The 20,927-nt window shown below is 39.3% G+C and overlaps 1 protein-coding gene and 1 long non-coding RNA gene across 3 annotated transcripts in view; both read left to right on the top strand.

Annotated features, from left to right (window-relative positions):
* Positions 1-20,927, top strand: part of LOC123852571 (uncharacterized) — a 455,546-nt gene that overhangs the window by 84,842 nt on the left and 349,777 nt on the right. The gene's annotated exons all lie outside the window — the stretch shown is intronic.
* Positions 1,338-1,789, top strand: LOC123852326 (small ribosomal subunit protein eS26-like). The gene has a single exon (XM_045886326.3). It carries the CDS (start codon positions 1,377-1,379, stop codon positions 1,722-1,724), a length of 348 nt encoding a protein of 115 aa, XP_045742282.1. The 5' UTR covers positions 1,338-1,376; the 3' UTR covers positions 1,725-1,789.

Genomic DNA, 20,927 nt, shown 5'->3' with positions numbered 1-20,927 from the left:
ATTTCTCTTTGCTTTGAAGCAGACTTATAAGGATTTAAATGTTGCATAAAGGTTTAGAGGAGTGTATGAATTTGACTGATTCAGCTGTATCTCCTGTTGTATGCATTAAGCACATAAAAGAAGAATTTCCTGCAGTCCATTACAAGGGTCAATAAAAGCCTACAAAACATTTCAAGCCAAATTGCCTCACTCTTTCCAATGTCAACTTGGAGTATTTTGAAATTATAGAAAGAGAATTTCTTTTCCACTTGGATACACAGATCTCAGTTTTCTTGCCTTTTTCATTTTAAAAATTGTAAGTTCTCTTTGAAACTAAGCATTTATCACTTTTTATTTTTTAAAGATTTTATTTATTTATTTGAGAGGTGGGGAGGAGCAGAGGGAGAGGGAAGGGAAAGAATCTCAAGCAGACTCCCTGCTAAGCATGAAACCCAACTCAGGGCTCAATCCCACAACCCTGAAATCAGGACCTGAGCTGAAACCAAGAGCCAGATGCTCAACCATCTGAGCCCCCCAGGTGCCCCAGTGATCATTTTTTAAGAGGAAGTTGCTAGATTTTTTTTAAAAACAGGACTTTTGTATTTAAGTTATTTAGATATACAGCTAGAATTTTAGCTTATGGTGCTATATGCACTTACTAATTCCACATGATAAATTCTTTATTCTTCATATAAAAAATAGGGTGATAATATTTACTTGGTGGTCACTAGGATTAAATGCAAATAGAATGTGTAGGGCAGTACCTGACATAGAGTTAGATCCTGATGGTTTCCTGTTGCCTTCACGATAGATCCTGGAGGATCTGTAATACACTCCTTAATAATCTGGTCTCCTTCACCCTTTTCTTCTTCGGGAGCCACCCTTTCGGTTCTACCAGACAAATCCCTACTCATTCTTCAGGTGTCACCTGGAGGCTACTTGCTCAAGATCTTCCCATTCTCAAGATTAAGTTAGGTGTGGCTATATGTAACCATGGCACCCTTTACTTCCCAATACACATTACCTTTATGTAATTTGATTATTTGTTCAATGTTTGTCTTGCCTTCTCGACTATAAGCTAAGATGGAGAAAGAGGGAGAGTGGAATCAAATATAACTTATTCACTGCTGTATACCTGCTCTTTTGATCCGTGCCTGGTGCATAAATAGGTGCTCAGTAAATATTGAGTTGAATGAAGCAAGGCATGATAAGATTATAATCCAGAAAGATTATAATCTATAACCCAGCCAATACTGGAGAGATGATGATAAAAGTATCCAGTATATCTGCAGTAAATCCAGTATATATTTCAGGAATAACTGAAAGCTGATTTCCTCTAATAAAATAAAGCATTAATTAGAAAGTCGCTTTGTGCTCTCTCGGGTCTCGCTACCAAGATGACCAAGAAAAGAAGGAATAATGGTCGTGCCAAAAAGGGCCGCGGCCACGTGCAGCCTATTCGTTGCACCAACTGCGCCCGTTGTGTGCCCAAGGATAAGGCCATTAAGAAGTTCGTTATTCGGAACATAGTAGAGGCCGCCGCCGTCAGGGACATTTCCGAAGCGAGTGTCTTCGGCGCCTATGTGCTTCCCAAGCTGTATGTGAAACTACATTATTGTGTGAGTTGTGCCATTCACAGCACGGTAGTCAGGAATCGCTCTCGTGAAGCACGGAAGGACCGAACACCCCCACCCCGATTTAGACCTGTGGGTGCTGCCCCACGACCTCCACCAAAGCCCATGTAAGGAGCTAAGTCCTTAAGGACTGAAGAAAAGCTGTTCTCCAGAAAAAAAATAAATGGCGATTACACATCAAAAAAAAAAAAAAAGTCGCTTTGTGGTCCCACTGACAGTGGAGGCATGTGAGTTGTATATTGGAGAGTATTTGGAAGTTGCTTGGGCTGCCAGAGCAGGGTGCATGGCCAGAGGGCAGTGGAAGATGGGATGGAGGAAGCGGGATAAGGCATCTTAGGTCTCTGGAGGTACCCCTCACACTCTCTAAAGCACTGATTTACCCACAGGGTTTCTAGCCAGCAGGGTTTATGTCCCAGGATGTTTCTGTGGCTGAACCAGTACCCACCACCTGGGTACTTCAGGAACCCATTTTCCATCATTTTGTGGACATCAGTAAGTTTTCTGATACCGTCAGGAAAATGTATTCTGAATGTATCTCCATATAGTTTCTGAAACAAAAGTTTGTTGAAAGAAAGTCACCTAAACAGTTTTGATTAGGAATTAATATTGAGTATCCAGTCTATCAGAGAAGGTTTGGGGTTCTTGGTGCCAGGTATCATCAAAAATAGGAAAAGAACTGCATTATTGAGGTAGGATTCATCCTTGTCTGAAGCTATAGGGCAGAGTCAAAAACCCCTATCTTAGTGACTGATCCGACACGCTTCCAGTTCTTCCTATTAAGGAACTTAATTTACAGATGTAGCTCAGACCTGACTACCTTTCCTTTAAACTTTTATTTTGTATTTGTTTTTATTTTTGGTTTAAAATTTGGCAATATTGCTTGTTTGAATTGCATTTTTTTGTACAAAGATTTATTCTAGTAGTATCTAAAAGGGCAAAAACAACAACAACAACAACAACAACAACAAAAAACCCAACCCAAACCAAAACCATTAACTCAAGTGTTCAGATCGTTAAGGAGACAGTTAAATAAAGCATGGCACAGCCATGTGGAAAAGTATCATGCAGTCATTAAAAAATTGTATCTTGAAGAATTGTGAACACATGCATTTTTGAAGGGGGGGGGAATTGTTTCTTCGGGGTGTGAAAAAAAAATTAGGTATTAACAATGATTTGTGGCCTCCAGAAGCACAGCACATAAAAAAGTATCCAGGATATCTGCAGTATTAAACTTTCCTGGGGGGGATGGGTTGAATTGCATGTTTGTGTCCAAAAATAAATACAATTTATACTTTTACTTATAGCATATAATACTGCTTTTGAATTTACGGGAGTGTTAAAGGTTTCCTTTTAAAATAAAAGTACTTAGGTAAAACAAATGAGTAAGAAAAATACTAAGTGTTAAGTGGTAGACTCATAAAACAAGATTTGAAAGTTTGTATATAAGTAGTATTTTAGAAATCTTGGAATACTATAAAGTACTATATAATAGGGCTAGGAATATAGTGTTATAAAATATTTTAGTAGAATGCTTTCTCTTGGTACAAAGTGTGGATGGGCATTTTCTAATGCAAGAGGACATATACACCATTCAAATGATCTGGGGGGGATCTTCAAGATCTTTTGTTTCAGGTTATGTCATAGGCACAGTGTCTATTCCAGCTGTAAGATCTGAAATCCCAGAGGCTGGGGATTAGTGGGTATCTACTCTTTCCCCAACAAAGCAGACATTGACATATAGAGATTACCCTATGCCCCCACCTAATTTACTATTGTTATAGCTCAACTTGTTACCTTAACAATGTTAGAGTCCATTTAGATCTAAAAGCACTTATAACCCAGCCAATACTGGAGAGATGATGATAAACCACATTCTTTGGTAAAATGTTATAGTGAAGAGTCAGGTTCTAGAGTCTATTGAAATTTTTACTCCGCTATTTATTAGCTCTATAACCTGGGCCATAGCTTAACCTCTCATAGTGTAAATTTCTCTATCTATAAATAAGGGACAATAAATAGTTATTATGAGATTAAGTGAGATACATAGAGCATATGCAATCTTGGTTATTATTACTATTAGCTATTGTTATGGGTTGAATTATGTCCCACCAAAAAGAGATATTGACGTCCTAACCCCTGTATGTTGGAATACGATTTATTTGGAAATAGTGTCATTGTAGATATATGCGGTCATTCTGGATTAGGATGGGCCCTTAATCTAATATGACTGGTGCCCTTATGAGAAGGGAGGTGTGGAGACAGGCACACAAGGGAATGCCATGTGACAACAGAAGCAGAAGTTGGAGCAGGGCCATTGCAAGGTAAGGAGCCCCAAGGATTGCTGGCTATCACTGGAAGCTGGAAGAGACAAGACAGGATTCTACCCAGAGTCTCAGAGGGAGGATGGCCTCACTGACACTTTGATTTTGGACTTCTAGTTTCCAGGACTCTGAGACAATACATTTCTGTTATTTTAAGCCACCCAGCTTGTAATACTTTGTTAGGAGGACCACAGGAAACTAATACAGTAATACAGTGCAAAAACTGTAAATTTTATAAAACAAATTATACACATACAGATTCTTCCCCCTTTTGCTCTCTTTTCTCTGCTAAAGTCCAACTTTTTTATAAAACCTCCTTGGTTCTTGATGTACCTCTTTGTACTAATTTTATTTTTCTCCCATATCCTTTCTTGGTTGAGGATAATATGTTAAACACACACACACACACACACACACACGCACTGGCCTAGAAATATGTTTTTTTAAAAAAAAAACAATTGCTCAAACAAACAAAAAGACCAAACAAACAACACACAGGAGGAAAACAAGAAACGACCATGCGAGAGGTAAAAATGATATTTGCTAAGTCTGAAGGTATGAGAAAAGACTAGCTGAGTGAATAACATGAGGATAAATAGAAACTGGACATGAAAACTATTATTTAGATGAGTACACAAATGGAACCTTTCCTTGTCCAATTCCAGCAACCCTGTGTTTAAGAAGGGAATTTTTATATCATAATTTCTACATGCTGAGTAGAGTATAGAAACTAAATTGGTTCTCATTTGTTTTTCAAGATAAGTTCCTAAATTTTGCTCACTTGTTCACTTTGGAAACATTTAGGTTTCGTTTCTGCAAAACAAATCTTAACCCTATCCTCAGTGAACACATGAGGATAGAAAGATACTTTTTCGTCTGTCTCCCCAGGAAAAGTAAATCTGAACAAGATACAGTCTTCTCACAAGGAGAAAAGACAAGGTGGACCCCTCAAGCAAATGAGTCCACGTAACTCTCAGGCTTCCTCCAAATCCTGTGGTATCCCTTATTCTTCCCAGTTTCCGGGGTTTAGACCGAGGGTTGCATTCCTTTGGTGTCTCCTTGGACCACTGGAGGATTTAATCTTAAAATGGGAACTCTGGAGATACGTTGGCAAGATAAATAAAACACACGTTTCAACTGCATTATTCTGGTCATGTTGATATTTAATCCAATGCAAGTTGTGATTTGCTGAAAACATTTGGTTTGGTTTCCTTCTTTACTTCTTTCCTTCCTCTGCCCTTTCCAATGGCCTTTATTTTTCAAGTAACATGGAAAACTTGGGGGGAGCAGTTGGAGAGGAAGAGGAGACAGGGGCTGCAAACAAAACAAATGACTCCAGTACTCTGTTATAATTAAAGCAAGCAGCATTATGTTTTGGGCTCTGGGAAAATATACTGCAATCCTTAAATATAATATTTGTAGGGGCATTGCCTATTATTACTTATGATGATAGTAAAAATCATCCTACTGGTACAGTAACAAAATTTGCCCAAGACTGATTATTGTCCTTGATGTCCCTGACATTTTTTAAAAAACTCAAATATGAAGGCAGCTTTTTATTTAAAAGATACTTAAAAAATATAATATATCCTATATTGACATCTTAACATACAGATAATCAGATGTATTATACATATTTGCCTCAATTTCTGAAATAGGTTTGTTATTGAAAACTTTATTATTCACTTAGTAAATACTTATATGGCACTTCCTATGTATCTGGCATTATTTTAAGGGCTTTACAAATATTTACTTGTTTAATCCTTCTAACATTTCTATGAATTAGACACTGTTACCATTAATTAACCCTATTTTAAGATGAGGAAACTGAGGAATAGAAAGATGAACTAACTTGCCCAAGGTCCCATAGCCGAGGATGGCCCTTGAACCCAAGCAATCTCCACCACAGTGCTTATACTACATTTCCCGTTTCTGTTATTTAAACTTTTTATTTGTACTTTTTTTAGTAGAAGAAATCCTGTGGTAAAATTTGAAATGGAAAAATCCGTTTTGTTAAGTGAATTTTTATCCATCAAATTTATCTTGTATGAAAACTTCTTTATCATAAACTGTTTTCCTTAAAATAAGATCTATGTATAATTTCAAATGTCTTTGTAATAAATATAAAATATAAACATATGGAATCTTTCTCTTTGAGGAAAAAAGGATTTTGGTAATCGTGTATAACAGACTTCTTTCTACCATAAAAATTCATAGTCTTCTATCTGACGTTAGTGTTAGAAAATTCTAAAATTTCTTTTGCATTTCTGTGCTTCATTTGAATCAAGCAATATGTGATAGAAAGTGCTGGCTCTTGGTCTGGCCATTTCTTTAAGAAAGGCAACCTTATCCACAGTTATTTTTTCCCTGCCCCTCCCAGATTATTTTCCAGTGAAGTAGGGGAGTAACCATGGAAGACTGCCATATGGTAACAGTGAGCCATGTCAAACACACCCACCAATGGTAAGCAAGCCACCAGTGACTAGGTGACTTTCCATTTATGACCTGATAAGGACAAGTACTATCCTAGGTACACATAGTGCATGTTGTAACATACAAATTGAGAGCTAGCTCACTTTTGAATCCAAGGCAATTCTGACTGGTTTGTAGTGCAAAATCTGAATAGTTACACTTGCAGCCAGATGACAAAGAGATGAAACACACCCAGTCATCTCTGTGTATGAAAAACCTTGTCTGGGGAATTTGAAGAAATTGCCAGAATTTCCCTACAGTTTCCAGGTATTTTCTTTTCTATGGAACATACACAGATGCTTTTCTGTTGCTCTTGGACAAATAGTGCATGTGACGAGAATGTGTCTGCTCCTTTTGTTTCATTCACATACTATTTTAATGATTGGAAATTTAGTCAGAATTGCTAAGGATTTGTTTGTTGCTGAAAATCTGCAGGAATAAAAGGGAGAGGTGTCATACACGAGCTGGAGCAGTTGGTATTGTTCATCCAGTACCAAATTTTTAAAAGTATCACCTGTCCTCCATGTCCTCACCTGTACCTCAAATAAACAGCAGCCAACAACTACAAACTCTTATCTCCACTCCCAGAGGACTGTGGGAGTTTGATGACTCAGGTCATCTCAAAGAAAACACTACATCTTAGAGAACAAGCTGTTTCTTTTAGTTGGAACAACACAGTAGCAAACAATAATACATAATAATAGCAAAGGTAATGCCGGAGCATATGACCTCACTCCCATTGTGATTTTCCTTTAGGGCTTTCTGGGATGGTCCTGAGAGTAGATTTCCTAAGCAGCTGTGCAGATTCTCCAGAAAGGCCCATGTCTTTTACCCTCTTTTTTCATGAATGGATCAACACTGGGAGGGGAACAATTGAGTTGTGTGTATCATCTCCAACAATCACAAAGCTTTCACTATAGATTTCAAAGGAATATGTTCCAACCACAATAAGCATTGAAATGTGAGTACTGAGAAAAAAATCCATTGGATTTTTGAAAGGGTGGTTTCAGTTCTGTAAAAAGCAGCAACTTTATCAGCTTATAAAGCAAGCCAGTTCTCCGGTGATTTTAGCCCATCACATGTTACTTTCCACTTTCACAGTTACCTATTCAGAACCTGGTTGTCTGGTTTCAGTAGTAGGTTTGCGTTGAGTTGGTTGATTGAGTTCGTTGGTTAAGTTGATTGGGCTGTGAGCAAGGACAATTTTCAACTGTTGAAAAGATACAACCATTACCAAGAACAGATACATTTCTTCCCTTTTCTGAGGAATTGGTTATTGGGTCATTTGTGGCTAAGAAGTGGGAAGTGATTGTTATGTTTGAGTCTGGAGAACTCTAGCAATATCAGGACCTCTTGGATAGTGCAGGGCATTCCACTCCAGGGCTTCTAGTACCATGGGCAAGGTGAGAATGTCTGCATTCCTAGAGTGGCCCACAGTCAGGGTTTTATAGTTTTTCCCAATCTGCTCAAATATGAGGTTACTGTGAAGCCTCATCCAGGAAACAGATACAGATACTTTATATGGTCAGTGATTACCCAGTTATCTGGGAGATCAAGCAGAGTTATCTTCATTAGCCAAGGGCCCCATTTCACAGAGCATGACTGTGTGAATTAGTCCGGGTCTCATGGATTTGTTTTTCCAGGAATCAGACATTGAGATGGAGGTTAGCATGTAGGAGTTTATGGAGGATACTTTTGTGATCAACACCTAGAGAAAGAGAGGTAAGGAAGCAGGATTTAGAAGAAGTTGGAGGTTGTGATGCAGTCTCATTGTAGACTCCAGCCAATCTTATGGGGGATTGGGAGGATGGGAGGAACTTTCAGAGTTTTCTCACATTTGGATGAGGGGTCAGGCCTTCATATGCCACCACCCATCATTCAGTCAGTCGTTGTGGCCTGCCCTTAGATGAGGTATAAGCTTGGGTTAGGTGACTGTCTTTAGCAGACACAATATGTATAAAGCTGTCTACCAGAAGTACTCCCAATATCCGGGAAGTAAGTCCTTCATTTGTAAGGGGGAGTCTGAGTGGAATATTACCGTGTCTACCACTCAAGGATGTGTCTCAAAGGCCATTTCCATACATGGTCCTTCCAGCAACATATTCAGTAGAAATTTCTGAGATGATAGACATACTCTATATCTGCACTAATACAGTAACCTTAGCCACAAATGGTTATTAACTCTTAAAACATGATGATAGTTATATTGAGAAACTAAACTTTTAATTTTATTTAATTTCAAGTAATTTAATTTTTAAATTGATATCTAGTTCACATATCAGAAAATTCACCCTTGTAAAGTGTATAATTAACTGGCTTTTAATATATTTGCAAAGTTGTGCAACCCTAATGACCCTTTAATTCTAGAACATTTTCAGCACCTGTAAGAGAAACCCATACTCATTAGCAGTCAATCCCCATTCCTGCCTCTCCCCAGCTCCTGGCAAACACTAATATATTTGATGTCTCTATGCATTTGACTGGCCTCATAGAACAAATTAGCAAGTTTTCTCTCCCCTTGTATTTTTTTGAAGAGTCTAGGAAGGATTGGTTTTAATTTTTCTTTAACTGTTTGATAGAATTCACCAGTGAAGACATCTGTTCCTGGGCTTTTGTTTTTGGGAAAATTTTCAATTACTGATCCAATCTCTTTACTTGTTGTAGGTCTATTTATGTTTACCTCCTGAGTCAGTTTCACTAAAGTGTATTTTTCTAGGAATTAGTCTATGTTTTCTAGGTTATCTCATTTGATGGCATACAGTTGTTCATATCCCCTTAAAATTCTTTTTATTTTTGTGAGGTTGATAGTAATGTCCCCTCTTTCATTCCTGATGTTAGTAATTGGATCTGTCCTCTTTTTTCCTTGGCCAGTCCAGCAAAAAGCTTGTCAATTTTGTTGATCTTTTCAAATAACCAAGAAATGGTTTTATATATTTTCTCTATTGTTTTTTTATTCTCTATTTTATTTATTTCTTTTTAATTCTTTATTATTTTCTTCTTTTTTCTTGTTTAACTTTAGTTTGTTCTTCTTTTCCTAGTTTCTTAAGGGAGAAGTGTAGATTACTGATTTGAGATCTTTCTTCTTTATATAGGCATTTACAGTGATAAATTTACCTCTAAGCATTGCTTTAAATATATGCCATAAGGGCGCCTGGGTGGCTCAGTTGGTTAGGCGACTGCCTTCGGCTCAGGTCATGATCCTGGAGTCCCTGGATCGAGTCCCGCATCGGGCTCCCTGCTCGGCAGGGAGTCTGCTTCTCCCTCTGACCCTCCCCCCTCTCATGTGCTCTCTCTCATTCTCTCTCTCTGAAATAAATAAATAAAATCTAAAAAAAAATAAAAAATAAAAAATAAAAATAAATAAATAAATAAATAAATAAATATATGCCATAAATTTGATATGTTGTCTTTCATTATCTCAAAGTATATTTGTATTTCTTTTGTGATTTCTTATTTGATTCATTGCTTATTTAAAAGTTTGTTATTTAATTTCCATATACTTGTGTATTTCCCAAGTTTTCTTCTATTGTCAATTCCTAATTTCATTCTATTGTAGTCTGACAATGTACTTTGTGTGATTTCAGTCCTTTTAAACTTGTTGAGACTTGTCTTATGGCTGAATATGTTGTCTATGCTGGAGAATGTTCCATATACATTTGAGAAGAACATCTTTCTGCTGTCATTGGGCAGCGTGTTCTGTAGATGTCTCTTAATTTATATTGTTTTTCAAGTTTTCTATTTCCTCACTGATCTCCTGTCTAGGTTACTAAAGTCTCTAATATTATTGCCAAAATGTCTGTTTCTTCCTTCAGTTCTGTCAGTTTTTGCTTCATACATTTCAACCTATTTGTGTCCTTGAATCTAAATTCTGTCTCCTATAGACAGCATATAGTGGATCATTTCTGGGGGCACCTGGGTGGCTCAGTCGGTTGACCATCCAACTCTTAATCTCAGGTCAGGTCTTGATCTCAGGGTCGTGAGTTCAAAATCATTTCTGCCAATCTCTGCCTTTTGATTGGAGTGTTTAATCCATTTACATTTAATGTAATTACTGATAAAGTACAATTTATGTCTGCCATTTTGCTATTTTTTTTTTCTATGTACACTATAAATTGTTTGACTATTCCTTTATCACTGGCTTCAAAAGTGTTAAATGTATATTTTGTAGTGTGCCATTTTTATTCCCTTGGTTTTTTCTTTTTATAATTTAAAATGTTTTATGGTTGTCTTGGAGACTAGAATTAACATCTTAATTTATAACAATTTAAGATGGATTAATATCTACTTAGTTTCCAATACTATACAAAAACTTTGTTCCTATATAGTTCTGTTCCCTTCCTACTCCTTTGTGTTATAAATGCCTTACAAATTACATTTTTATAGTATGTGCCTGTCAACATAGACTTATTGTTATTGCTTTATACAGTTGCCTTTTAAATCAGATAAGAGAAAAATAGAGTTACAAGCAAAAATTATCTTAATACTATCTTTTATATTTACCTATGTACTTACCTTTACCAGTCTTTATTTTTTCATGTGAATGTGAGTTCCTGGCATATAAGCCATATTTCCTGTTTATTTACATGTCTCATAATTTTTTGTTGAAATTTGAACATTTTAAATAATGTGGTAACTCTGGAAATCAGATTTAAACCCACTGTAGGATTTGTTGTTGTTGCCTTTTGTTTGTTTAGTGGTTTTCCTGAATGAATTCTGTAAGTCTGCATTATTTGTCACTGTGACCACTAAAGTGTCTGCTTGATTACATTAGTAGTCAGCTAATGTTTGTACAGAGATTCCTTAAATGCCTGGAACCAATCAGCCCCCAGGCTTTATTGAGAGGCTCTGTGTGGGTGTTGGAGCATGTCTTCTAATATTTGGGCAGACAGTTGCTTGCACAGAGCTTCAGGGTCAGCAAAAGGTGAGAATTTAGGGCTTTCTCAAGTCTTTTCTGGGCATGTACACAGTTCTGGTCATCTGTACAGCCTTACTCATGCATATAGCCTAGATTCCCAGAAATATATTAGAGCTTTGCAAAGCATCCTATGGATATATTATTTTCCAGATTTTCCTTTTTTTTTTTGCTCAGCTTTTTTTGCTCTAATTGTTAGTGTTGCCTTAGGCAGGTGTGCTATTAAACAATTGCCACTGATTGTTTTCAACAGATAACTCCTGTTTTCACTGATCAAGCTGTGAGAAATCAGGTCAAATAAAGGCAGGCCCTGCAAGTGGAGCTTGCAGGTATTTGGGGGGAGCTTCAAATCTGGTGTTTTGGGGGAGCTTCAAATCTATTCTTCTCCGTCCAGTGGATGTTAGACTGCTGGTTTCAAAACTACTACAGTTGTAAGGCTATTTTTTTTTTTAAGGCTACTGCAGAGCTGAGAGAGAAGGATTGGAATTGGGTCAGTTAAAATGCTACAAAGCTAGTTATTCTTAGCAAGAACTAGTATTTTCTTTGTATCAATGCCCTTCAGATTATCACAAGCCTTTGGTTAATTTCCAGAGTTCTAAAGATGGTTATTTTGACTATTTTTTTCCCCCAGTGTTCTTGTTGCTTTTATAGGGGATTAGATTTTCAGAGGTCCCATTCTATTCTTGCTGGTGTCACTCTACAAGAGTACTGGCTATTGTGCTGTCCAGTTCAGATCTAGAGCTTTTGAGGAAGACTTGACCTCATAGAGTTGATGTGAGTAGTGAAGACTCAAACAGAGAAGTGTAGTAAGCTTTGAATGATGTTCAAGTTGAAGCTACATTAATCTCAACATTACAGAGTGCCTCATTCTTCTTTTCAAAGAATAACTGCTTCCCTTAGCAGGAGATAGAGGAACAAATGAGTTCTGAGTAAGAGTTGGTGTCTATAGACTAACAGAAGTCTTCAGTTTTGGCTCACAAAATAAGCATCCTTGCTAGTAAGTTTGCGTTGTTTAGGCATTTGTCTGGACTTTCTCATACTTGGGACACCAGAAAGAATTCCTAAATCTTGATCTAAATCTCCTCCTTATTAATGAACTTATTAATGTTTGGGTTTCCTGGGTGGGAAAGTGGAGACCCACAAACCCATGGAGTGTACAGACAATACTATTGGCAAATGCCTTTGGTGGTAGCACCAAAAGAAGTATAGGTTGGCATTTCCCAGACAACAGAGGCATAGATAGCCAGTAGAGGACCTGTGAACAATGATTAGTGATTGACAGCTCCTTGGTATAGTTTGATTTGGATGTTTTTTCTTCTTACCACAGGGGCTACCCAGGGCCATGTTTACTCACGTAGGACTGTGCTTGGATTGGATGGCCATCTGTCACTGGACCTTCAAGGCCTGGTTTACAAAGTTGCCTTAGTTTATTATGATTTGATACAGAAACAAATGCTCACTACTACCAATTCCACATGGATGCATAATGACTTTTGGTAGCTGAGCATGGGGAATTCTGAGGACAATACAAGGTGAGGTTAGTCAGTTCTTCTTATACTACTGGGCCGTGGCTGTTTCTGGACTGGGTGTGATGCTCTAGGCCTGATCCCCAGGCTGCTTCTTCATGATTAGGTGCTGCAAAGGATGAAGCGTTTGCTCTAGGAGCACCAGCAGGAGGTGAATTAGAGAAGCTCTGACTGCATGTGTTTCTTTCTCACACTTACTCTCCAGCCAGGAGCTGAGAATAAGTACCAAACCTTGCTTCACAGAAAATTTCAGAGGAAGGGGGAAAGTTTGGTGTGTAGGGTCTTAGGATGGGACAGAATTTGTTACATGGGGTGTAACATAGGTTCTTTATAGTAGTTAGGACAACAGACCAGCCCCATACAATAATCTTCTTTCCTATTAGGATTTTATTGTGAACTAAGCAATTTGTTCCTGTGTAGAGCTGCAATATTAGGAAGAAGCTGGACAGTCTGATGGGTTTTCCCTCATCTCTCAGGGCAATGGAGTATGAAGAAATGGGAGGGTAAGAACATTTGGAAGACTAGAATGACTAGCTCTGCTGGTTGGGCTCGGAGGACTGTGAGCCTTACTTCTGGCATTGTGATTATATCTCACAGAATTGGTTGTAAGGCCACTGGGTAAAGGGCTTTAGGACCTAAGGCCTCAAGTATGATTCCCTGTCTTGGTTGAGGCCTGGCCAGCAGTGGCACTATGGGCCAGAGGCTATAAAAAATATTAATTAATTAAAGAAATACAGCTCTCACCAGATCTGTGGCTGATGCTAGGACTGTGTGGAGACAGGAAATTTAGTTGGGAGCTGAAGTTGAGAAGCTCAAGCAGAGTATACATTGGAGTTTCTAATATTAGTTGTAGGGCCTGAATAAGGAAGCTGAATATGAGAGCAGGAACATAAAGTAGAAACTCTGTACTTGGAACGGTTAATGCTTACTGAGCGTGCCTACAGTGATGGGAGATGTTCCAGGCACCAGGGAGATGTTCTAGTAACTCATTTAATTCTTGCCACAACTTTAGGACATAAGAACAATTGCTCCCATCGTTTACAGATGGGGAGACCAAGGCAGGGCTAGTAAATGGTAAACCAGGATACTGGGGCGCCTGGGTGGCTCAGTTGTTAAGTGTCTGCCTTCAGCTCAGGTCATGATCCCAGGGTCCTGGGATCGAGCCCCGCATCGGGCTCCCTGGCTCGGCGGGGAGCCTGCTTCTCCCTCTCCCTCCCCTTGCTTGTGTTCCCTCTCTCGCTGTGTCTCTCTCTGTCAAATAAATAAATAAAATCTTAAAAAAAAAACAAACAAAAACCAGGATACTACCTTCGGAAGTCTGAGTTCTTGACCACTATTCTGTTGCGTCTTCTGATGCATATTGCCTGTGGCTTTCATGTGCATACTTCAGGATTACAGTGAGTGGATTCAGTCAGGACTGGAGTGGGCTAGCAGCACCTGCAAACAAAGACGTGCAGTAATAGAACTTTTGGAATAGGATTAGGTAGGGTGAGGTGACCTGGTACTGGGAGAAATAGGATCTCATGGTTTTAGAAAGGATGAGCTCCAAGGTACGGGTGTAAGGAGTAACTGAGGCAAGGAGAAGGGACAAGATACTGAGTGGCAACAAAATGGGTCTTGTTGACACTTATGGAGCCAAATGATGTTCATGTCTTTCATTTTTTTCACTTATGTACCAATCATTTCCATTCATGAAGTTGTTCTTGGTGAATTCTGGAGTCATCCATTTTAGGTTTGATTCTAGCACAACCTCACTGAATTTGATTTCTTCACCTATAAAATGGGGTGAGAATTGAATAAAAGAATTCATTTGTAGGGCCTGGCAATGGGCCCAGCACACCCAAGGCCCTGAATTAATGTCTGTTTGCTCTCTTTATCCCTGTGTCCTCTCCCCATCCTACCTACCAGCATATAATAGATATCTGATACATATTTGATGGTTGCTTAAGTTATGTCTAGTCTTATATAAATGTGCATAGTCCTGTAGGCTCAACTAAGAAAACTGAGCAAGTGTCCCTTCATCACCTTCCGTTCTGGAGCAACTGCTAACTGGTGCATCAGAAGCAGAGTCAAGCTCTCTGTTGACAGATGCACAGTCTGCACGAGCTTCAGCCACAGTGTCAGCACTAGACACCCAAGATGACAATTAGGAAAAAGAACAAACAACTCTAGAGGAAAGGTGTCCTTAAAAGTGGTGAGCAGCAGAGTAAACAAGCCAACGGCTATAAAGGAATCAATCACTCAATCACCACTGATAGCCCGCACTGTCCAGGGGGATATTATCTTTTGGATGCAGCTGTGGAAAGGTGATCTCAAGACCCGCTTTGGATTCCCAGGCCTGTCTCAGACCTTTCTCTAGTCTTAAGAAAAATCAGTTCACCTCCTTTTGGCTTTCAGTTCCATTAATAACAGCCCACTGTTATTGAACACTTACTATATGCCAGGCATGGTTTGATTTTAGTGATAACCCTAGAAGGTAGGTAATATTAATTATTCCAATTTACATACGTGGAAATGAGTCACAGGGAGGCTAAGCACCTCACCCAAAGATGGGATTCAAATCTGGACAGCTTAGTTGCAGAGCCCATGTGCATAAACACTAAGCTTTACTATTTCTCATGTTCTAGAAGGATGAGTAAAACTGTTCACAAAATTAGTGAAGCAGATTTGTTATTAAATGTTTGGAATCATGTTTGGATTTCTTATTTTTAAAGGCTGAACAGTGTTACAATTGTAATGTGTCATATGTAGAATAACTTCCTCAAATGCTTCTTACTGAAAGCATGGTCTTGATGCACTTCAGTCTGTTAGATGAAGTGACCTGATATTTCTTTAATGCTATCTTGCAAATTATGAGTCGGGGATTCATTATGACCATACATTGCTCAATTTGAACTGGCAAGCACCCAGAATAATTTTATATATTCTCACGAGGCTAGGAGCTAATGGAGCCAGCCCTCCAACTACCTAGGAGAACACAAAAACTTCAAGACTAGGTACAACACCAGTGCACACCTGCATGTCATCAGTGAAGTCATTAGCTGAGCAGACAAGAACAGCCTGCCATCATGTCTACTTATTGTCAACACTGAAGAAGTATTGACAGTGTTGAGACAGGTTGTCACTGGAAGAAACTGAGACCAAATCAACAACCAGCAGAACATTCACCCCAGTGGAACCCGTTCCTCGAGGTGCAAAACAAAATGTATGGAGGGCCTCCATCCATGGGCAATTCTCCACCCTGCCAGTTCAGACACAGAGGCTGTGGGTTCTGTATACAGCAGGTAAAGTATTGCATAGCTACATTGGTGAAGAAGTGACTACTGAACTGAGTTCAAACTCAGAATGTAAGTGGAGTCAGTATATTTTTCCAAGGCACAGTTGAATTTTACTCCTCTCCTACACACAGATCAAATAGGAGCCACTAAAAAGTGATTATCACAGCCTTGCTGGAAGAGCAGTCCATTTCTTTTCATTGAGCACGTAAGAATTTGCAGCATTTTTGGAGGAGGCCAAGCCTCACTCACAGGAAGATTGTATTAGTTATGTGAACATATTGTTAAGGAATGAATCCTAAATGAAACACCAACATTCTTAGTGACATAAGTGACTTGGTATATTCTGGAATGGTAATGAAAAATATGAATCCATAGCATCTGAGAATTCAAGTTATGTGGAAGAAGTAAGGAAAAATCAGATTCATTTCAAACACGGGACAAAGTGAGTTAAGAGGAAACAGAAAGAGAGGGACGGAGTGAAATTGTGTGCATGTGTGTGTGTGCGCACGTTCCATCTTTGCCTGAAGATTTTGTTCCACATTTGCTTTGAGTCCCAATTGCTTAGGGGGATCCATTGTAGATGAGCCTGTTCCAGGTATCATGGAAAATAGTTCCCTCCTCCATTGTTTGGAATTAAGACTCTGCCAGTGGTGGAGGGAAACTTTTTTTTTTTTTTAAAGATTTTTTTTTATTTATTTATTTGAGACAGAGAGAATGAGAGAGAGAGAGCACATGAGAGGGGGGAGGGTCAGAGGCAGAAGCAGGCTCCCTGCCGAGCAGGGAGCCCGATGCGGGACTCGATCCAGGGACTCCAGGATCATGACCTGAGCCGAAGGCAGTCGCTTAACCAACTGAGCCACCCAGGCGCCCGGTGGAGGGAAACTTTTAAAATACAATTACACTATCAAGATGTACAGTGAATTAGTCAAAGGCCTGGATCAGCTTGGCCTGAGATGATAGAATCAGAGGTAGGTCATAAATCTCCAGCTGTGTTAGAGTGTTTGCCACGATGCAGATTGAGCCAGTGGCCCTGTTTGCGACAATGTCCCTGCAGGGGTGATGGATGAGCCAGACTGACATCAGAACAGGTGGGAATATTACAAGGAATATTAACAAGAAGTTTGATGAAAGAGCCCCAGCAATTAAGTCCATGGGAGAGGTTTAATCCAAGTCATAAAAGACATTGTAGACTGGAGATATCTTTCCATTTGACCAATTAAAAAAGGCAAGCCATACTTGGACTGGTAACCTCAAAGTATTCCTAATAAGTCCATGTCATATTGTATTATTAGAATTAAACCTTGAGCTTTGTTTTTTCCCAAATAATTGGTTGACTGGATGACTGTTTTATAAATTCTGGTCAATTGCTGCTTGCCTTCACTTAACTATCACCACCATTGGTAAAGCTGTTATTGAGCATAATCTTTTAGAGAACAGGGATTAGTTTGTTGGTATAATCTGTTTGATGTCTAGGGAAGGGTTAGTCCAAGTATGAAGTTAAATGGCACCTGAGGCCATGGTGGATAATGTCTTGTAACACTGTCCTGGTTTACCCCTGCCTTCCTCTCCTCACCCTTGCCCTCCCCTCCTGTCTTTCTCTCCTCCCCTCCCTTTCTCTCTCGTCTCCCTTCTTTCCCTCTTTTCTGTTTCCTGTCTCTCCTCACTTTCCTCAACTTTATTCAGTCTTTCCTACTGAGCCTTCCTAACATCTGACTGCCTGTCAGGCTCCTGTAGGCATCACTTTGTGTCTCTAATCATTCAGAGCTAAAGTTATGACTGAGCTTTTAATGGTTCTGAATCTCCTCATATAGAGAGATTCACCTCCCTCTGGGATGGGAAAATTATACTTTCTGCAGTGCTGGTCACCTGAGACGGGGCTAAGGAAGGATGGGGGTAACCACCCTAGACTGTAGCCACCCACATGGAAATGGTAGCAAAATCTTGGAAGAGTGAACTGCTGAGCTGCTGAAGTTAAGAATGTTTAAAAGACCGGGCGCCTGGGTGGCTCAGTCGGTTGAGCGACTGCCTTCAGCTCAGGTCATGATCCCAGGGTCCTGGGATCGAGTCCCGCATCGGGCTCCCTGCTCCGCGGGAAGCCTGCTTCTCCCTCTCCCACTCCCCCTGCTTGTGTTCCTGCTCTCGCTATGTCTCTCTCTGCCAAAAAAATAAATAAAAAAAAAAAAAAAAAAAAAAAAAGAATGTTTAAAAGACACATGGAGGCTGTGTCCTAGGGTCGCTGTATTTTCTTGAAATGAGGAATCCATTTCTACCTCAAACTCAGTCTGAAAGCCACTTGCCAAAAATAAAAACAATACAAGACCCCAACTTACGTCTTCGGTAGCTGGCAGAACACATTGCACAGGAGCAGAGCACAGAGGCAACTGGCGATGCCAACGAGAGAGAGCTCCAATTAGAGAAGGGGTGATGGAATGGAGCTGTGTCACCATGTGAGCAGAAGTCTAACTGAGGTCAGGCTTTTAGAAGATGTTTTGGGAGAAGCCAACTCTTCTACCGCTATTCATAAAAAACTGTACTTGCATCAAAATTGGGCAGTTGAATGAGCAGAGAATGCAATGTAATATAATATGATGTAATAAGGAGTCTGACGGGTGAAAATGGCATCCCAGCGTGGACTAGTGCTTGATGAAAAAGAAAGGGGCACATAGAAGAAGCTAGATAAGGCAAAAGAAGAGAGATCCAGGTCCTGATCAGAACAATGGTGATTCTCTAGTAGTTGTTGATAATTTCTTAATCATATGAAATAAGAAGTTTATATCCAAACCCCTATCTGGGTCACTTGTAGTTTTATGTATATAATTATGCTTAAGATTATTCTAGAGCAAACCTTCTCAAACTTGGCTACATTTGGAAAACACCCAAGAAGCTCTTGATGCCCAGACCCCATCTCAGAATAATGAAACAGAATATCTGGGAATGTTGCCTGGCCTTCAATATTAAAAAACAAACAAACAAACAAAAAACGTTTCCAGGTGAGATGATGGACTCTGAAAAACAAACTGAGGGTTCTAGAGGGGAGGGGGGTGGGAGGATGGGTTAGCCTGGTGATGGGTATTGAGGAGGGCACGTTCTGCATGGAGCATTGGGTGTTATGCACAAACAATGAATCATGGAACACTACATCTAAAACTAATGATGTAATGTATGGGGATTAACGTAACGATAAAAAAATTAAAAAAAAAAAAAAAACGTTTCCAGGTGGTTCATCAAGATTGGGAACCACCACTCTAGAGTAAAGAGTATTTTGATTTTATTTCATTGTGTGGTTTCAGAGCTCTTCAATAAAACTTCTGTTGTTCTCATAAAGTACTGAGTCAAGCAACCCTTTCCAAAATGGGTTTCGTAGAGTGCCAGTTCTTTGGGATATTGGAGAAAAATAAATAAAAATAATAAAAATGCATTGGGGTCTGCACTGGGCATGGAGCCTGCTTAAGATTCTCTGTCTCCCTCCCTGTCTGCTAGCACCCCTCTCCCCCCAAAAAGAGGAAATCTGGGAAGACTCTAACCTTGATGACTCATAATGCTCATTAGCATATTAGAGACTTTGGGAACTCCTGCAATACAGAAATTGACCTAATTGAGCACTTCCCAACCTCACCCGTATCTCCCAGAATGGGCAAAATAAGGAAGCCCTACAGCTTAAAGTTGACTGATTTGGATGGCAGTTCAGCTGGGCAGCCAGAGTTTGCCTTCCAGCTCTGCAACTTACTGCTTCTTTGTCTTTGAGCAACTGACCAGCTCCCCATGTGCTTCAGTTTCCTCATCAGTAAAATGGAGAAAATAACATTTTGAGTTTTGAGGAGTAAATTTTAAAAAGCACAGTGAGAGCACTGACTGAACATTCGCTAATATTAAAAATTGGAAAGCACTCTACAATTTTACCACCTTTCCCATTTCCTGTTAGACATTATCACTTCAGTGTCCCACTGACTGTTCAGTCTCAGCAAGATTTAATAGTACTTATTTGTTTCTCATTGAAATGAATGCCAGTGCTTGATTTTCATATTTTTTTTTCTCTAGGACTATCATTATTATGGTCCCTGATAGTCTCCAAACCTACATGTCATCTGTAAATTCTTCTCATTCCTTGTGGTTCACATTTAATCTGATTGCTGCCTTCTTGTTATTCACAGTGGTCATTGCATCTACCCTTCAATTTCTATTCCCGGTATTCTATTCTACTCCTAAGATCAGGAGTTCCTTTAAATCTGAACTATTGGAATAGCCTCTCTTTGTTTTCTTTCTTCCAAGACATCCAGCTCAGTAGTAACAGGTTAATCTAATAAAAATATCCACTTGAAGATATTATTATTCCCTACTAAAAGTTTCCCATAGTCTCCCCAAATAATTAGTACCAATTATTATCACCAATAATTGGTAGCTAGTTATTACTAAGGTTTCTTGAGTACTCACTATGTGCCAAGTTCCAGACCAGGCCTTCAGTGTACAAAGACAGCAAGACAGGCTTGATCCTCATGACTTGATGGGGGAGCGAGCAGACAAATAAACCACTGCTCCACAATAGGCAATGCTGAAATTTCACAACATGCTACATGAGTGTGTGTAACATGGATGACAGAGAATGTGCGTGAGTGTATGTGCACATACATGTATATAGTTAATTTTCCCTGGGGAAGGAAGACTTCAAAAATGTGTCACTTAGTTGAATGCTTACCTAGCACCTACTTGCAGGTGAGTGGGAGTGCTAGGTCATCCTGGGCTCATCTCTCCTTTCCATTTGGGTCCCAACTTACCCAGTTTAACTGAGATCTCAGTAATCGCTCTCC

The sequence above is a fragment of the Mirounga angustirostris genome, unplaced genomic scaffold (genome assembly GCF_029215605.1).
Source record: "Mirounga angustirostris isolate CCGP_5_RB_7025 unplaced genomic scaffold, mMirAng1.0.hap1 SCAF_14, whole genome shotgun sequence".
Lineage (NCBI taxonomy): Eukaryota > Metazoa > Chordata > Mammalia > Carnivora > Phocidae > Mirounga > Mirounga angustirostris.
This window is presented reverse-complemented; position numbering and strand designations above follow the sequence as displayed.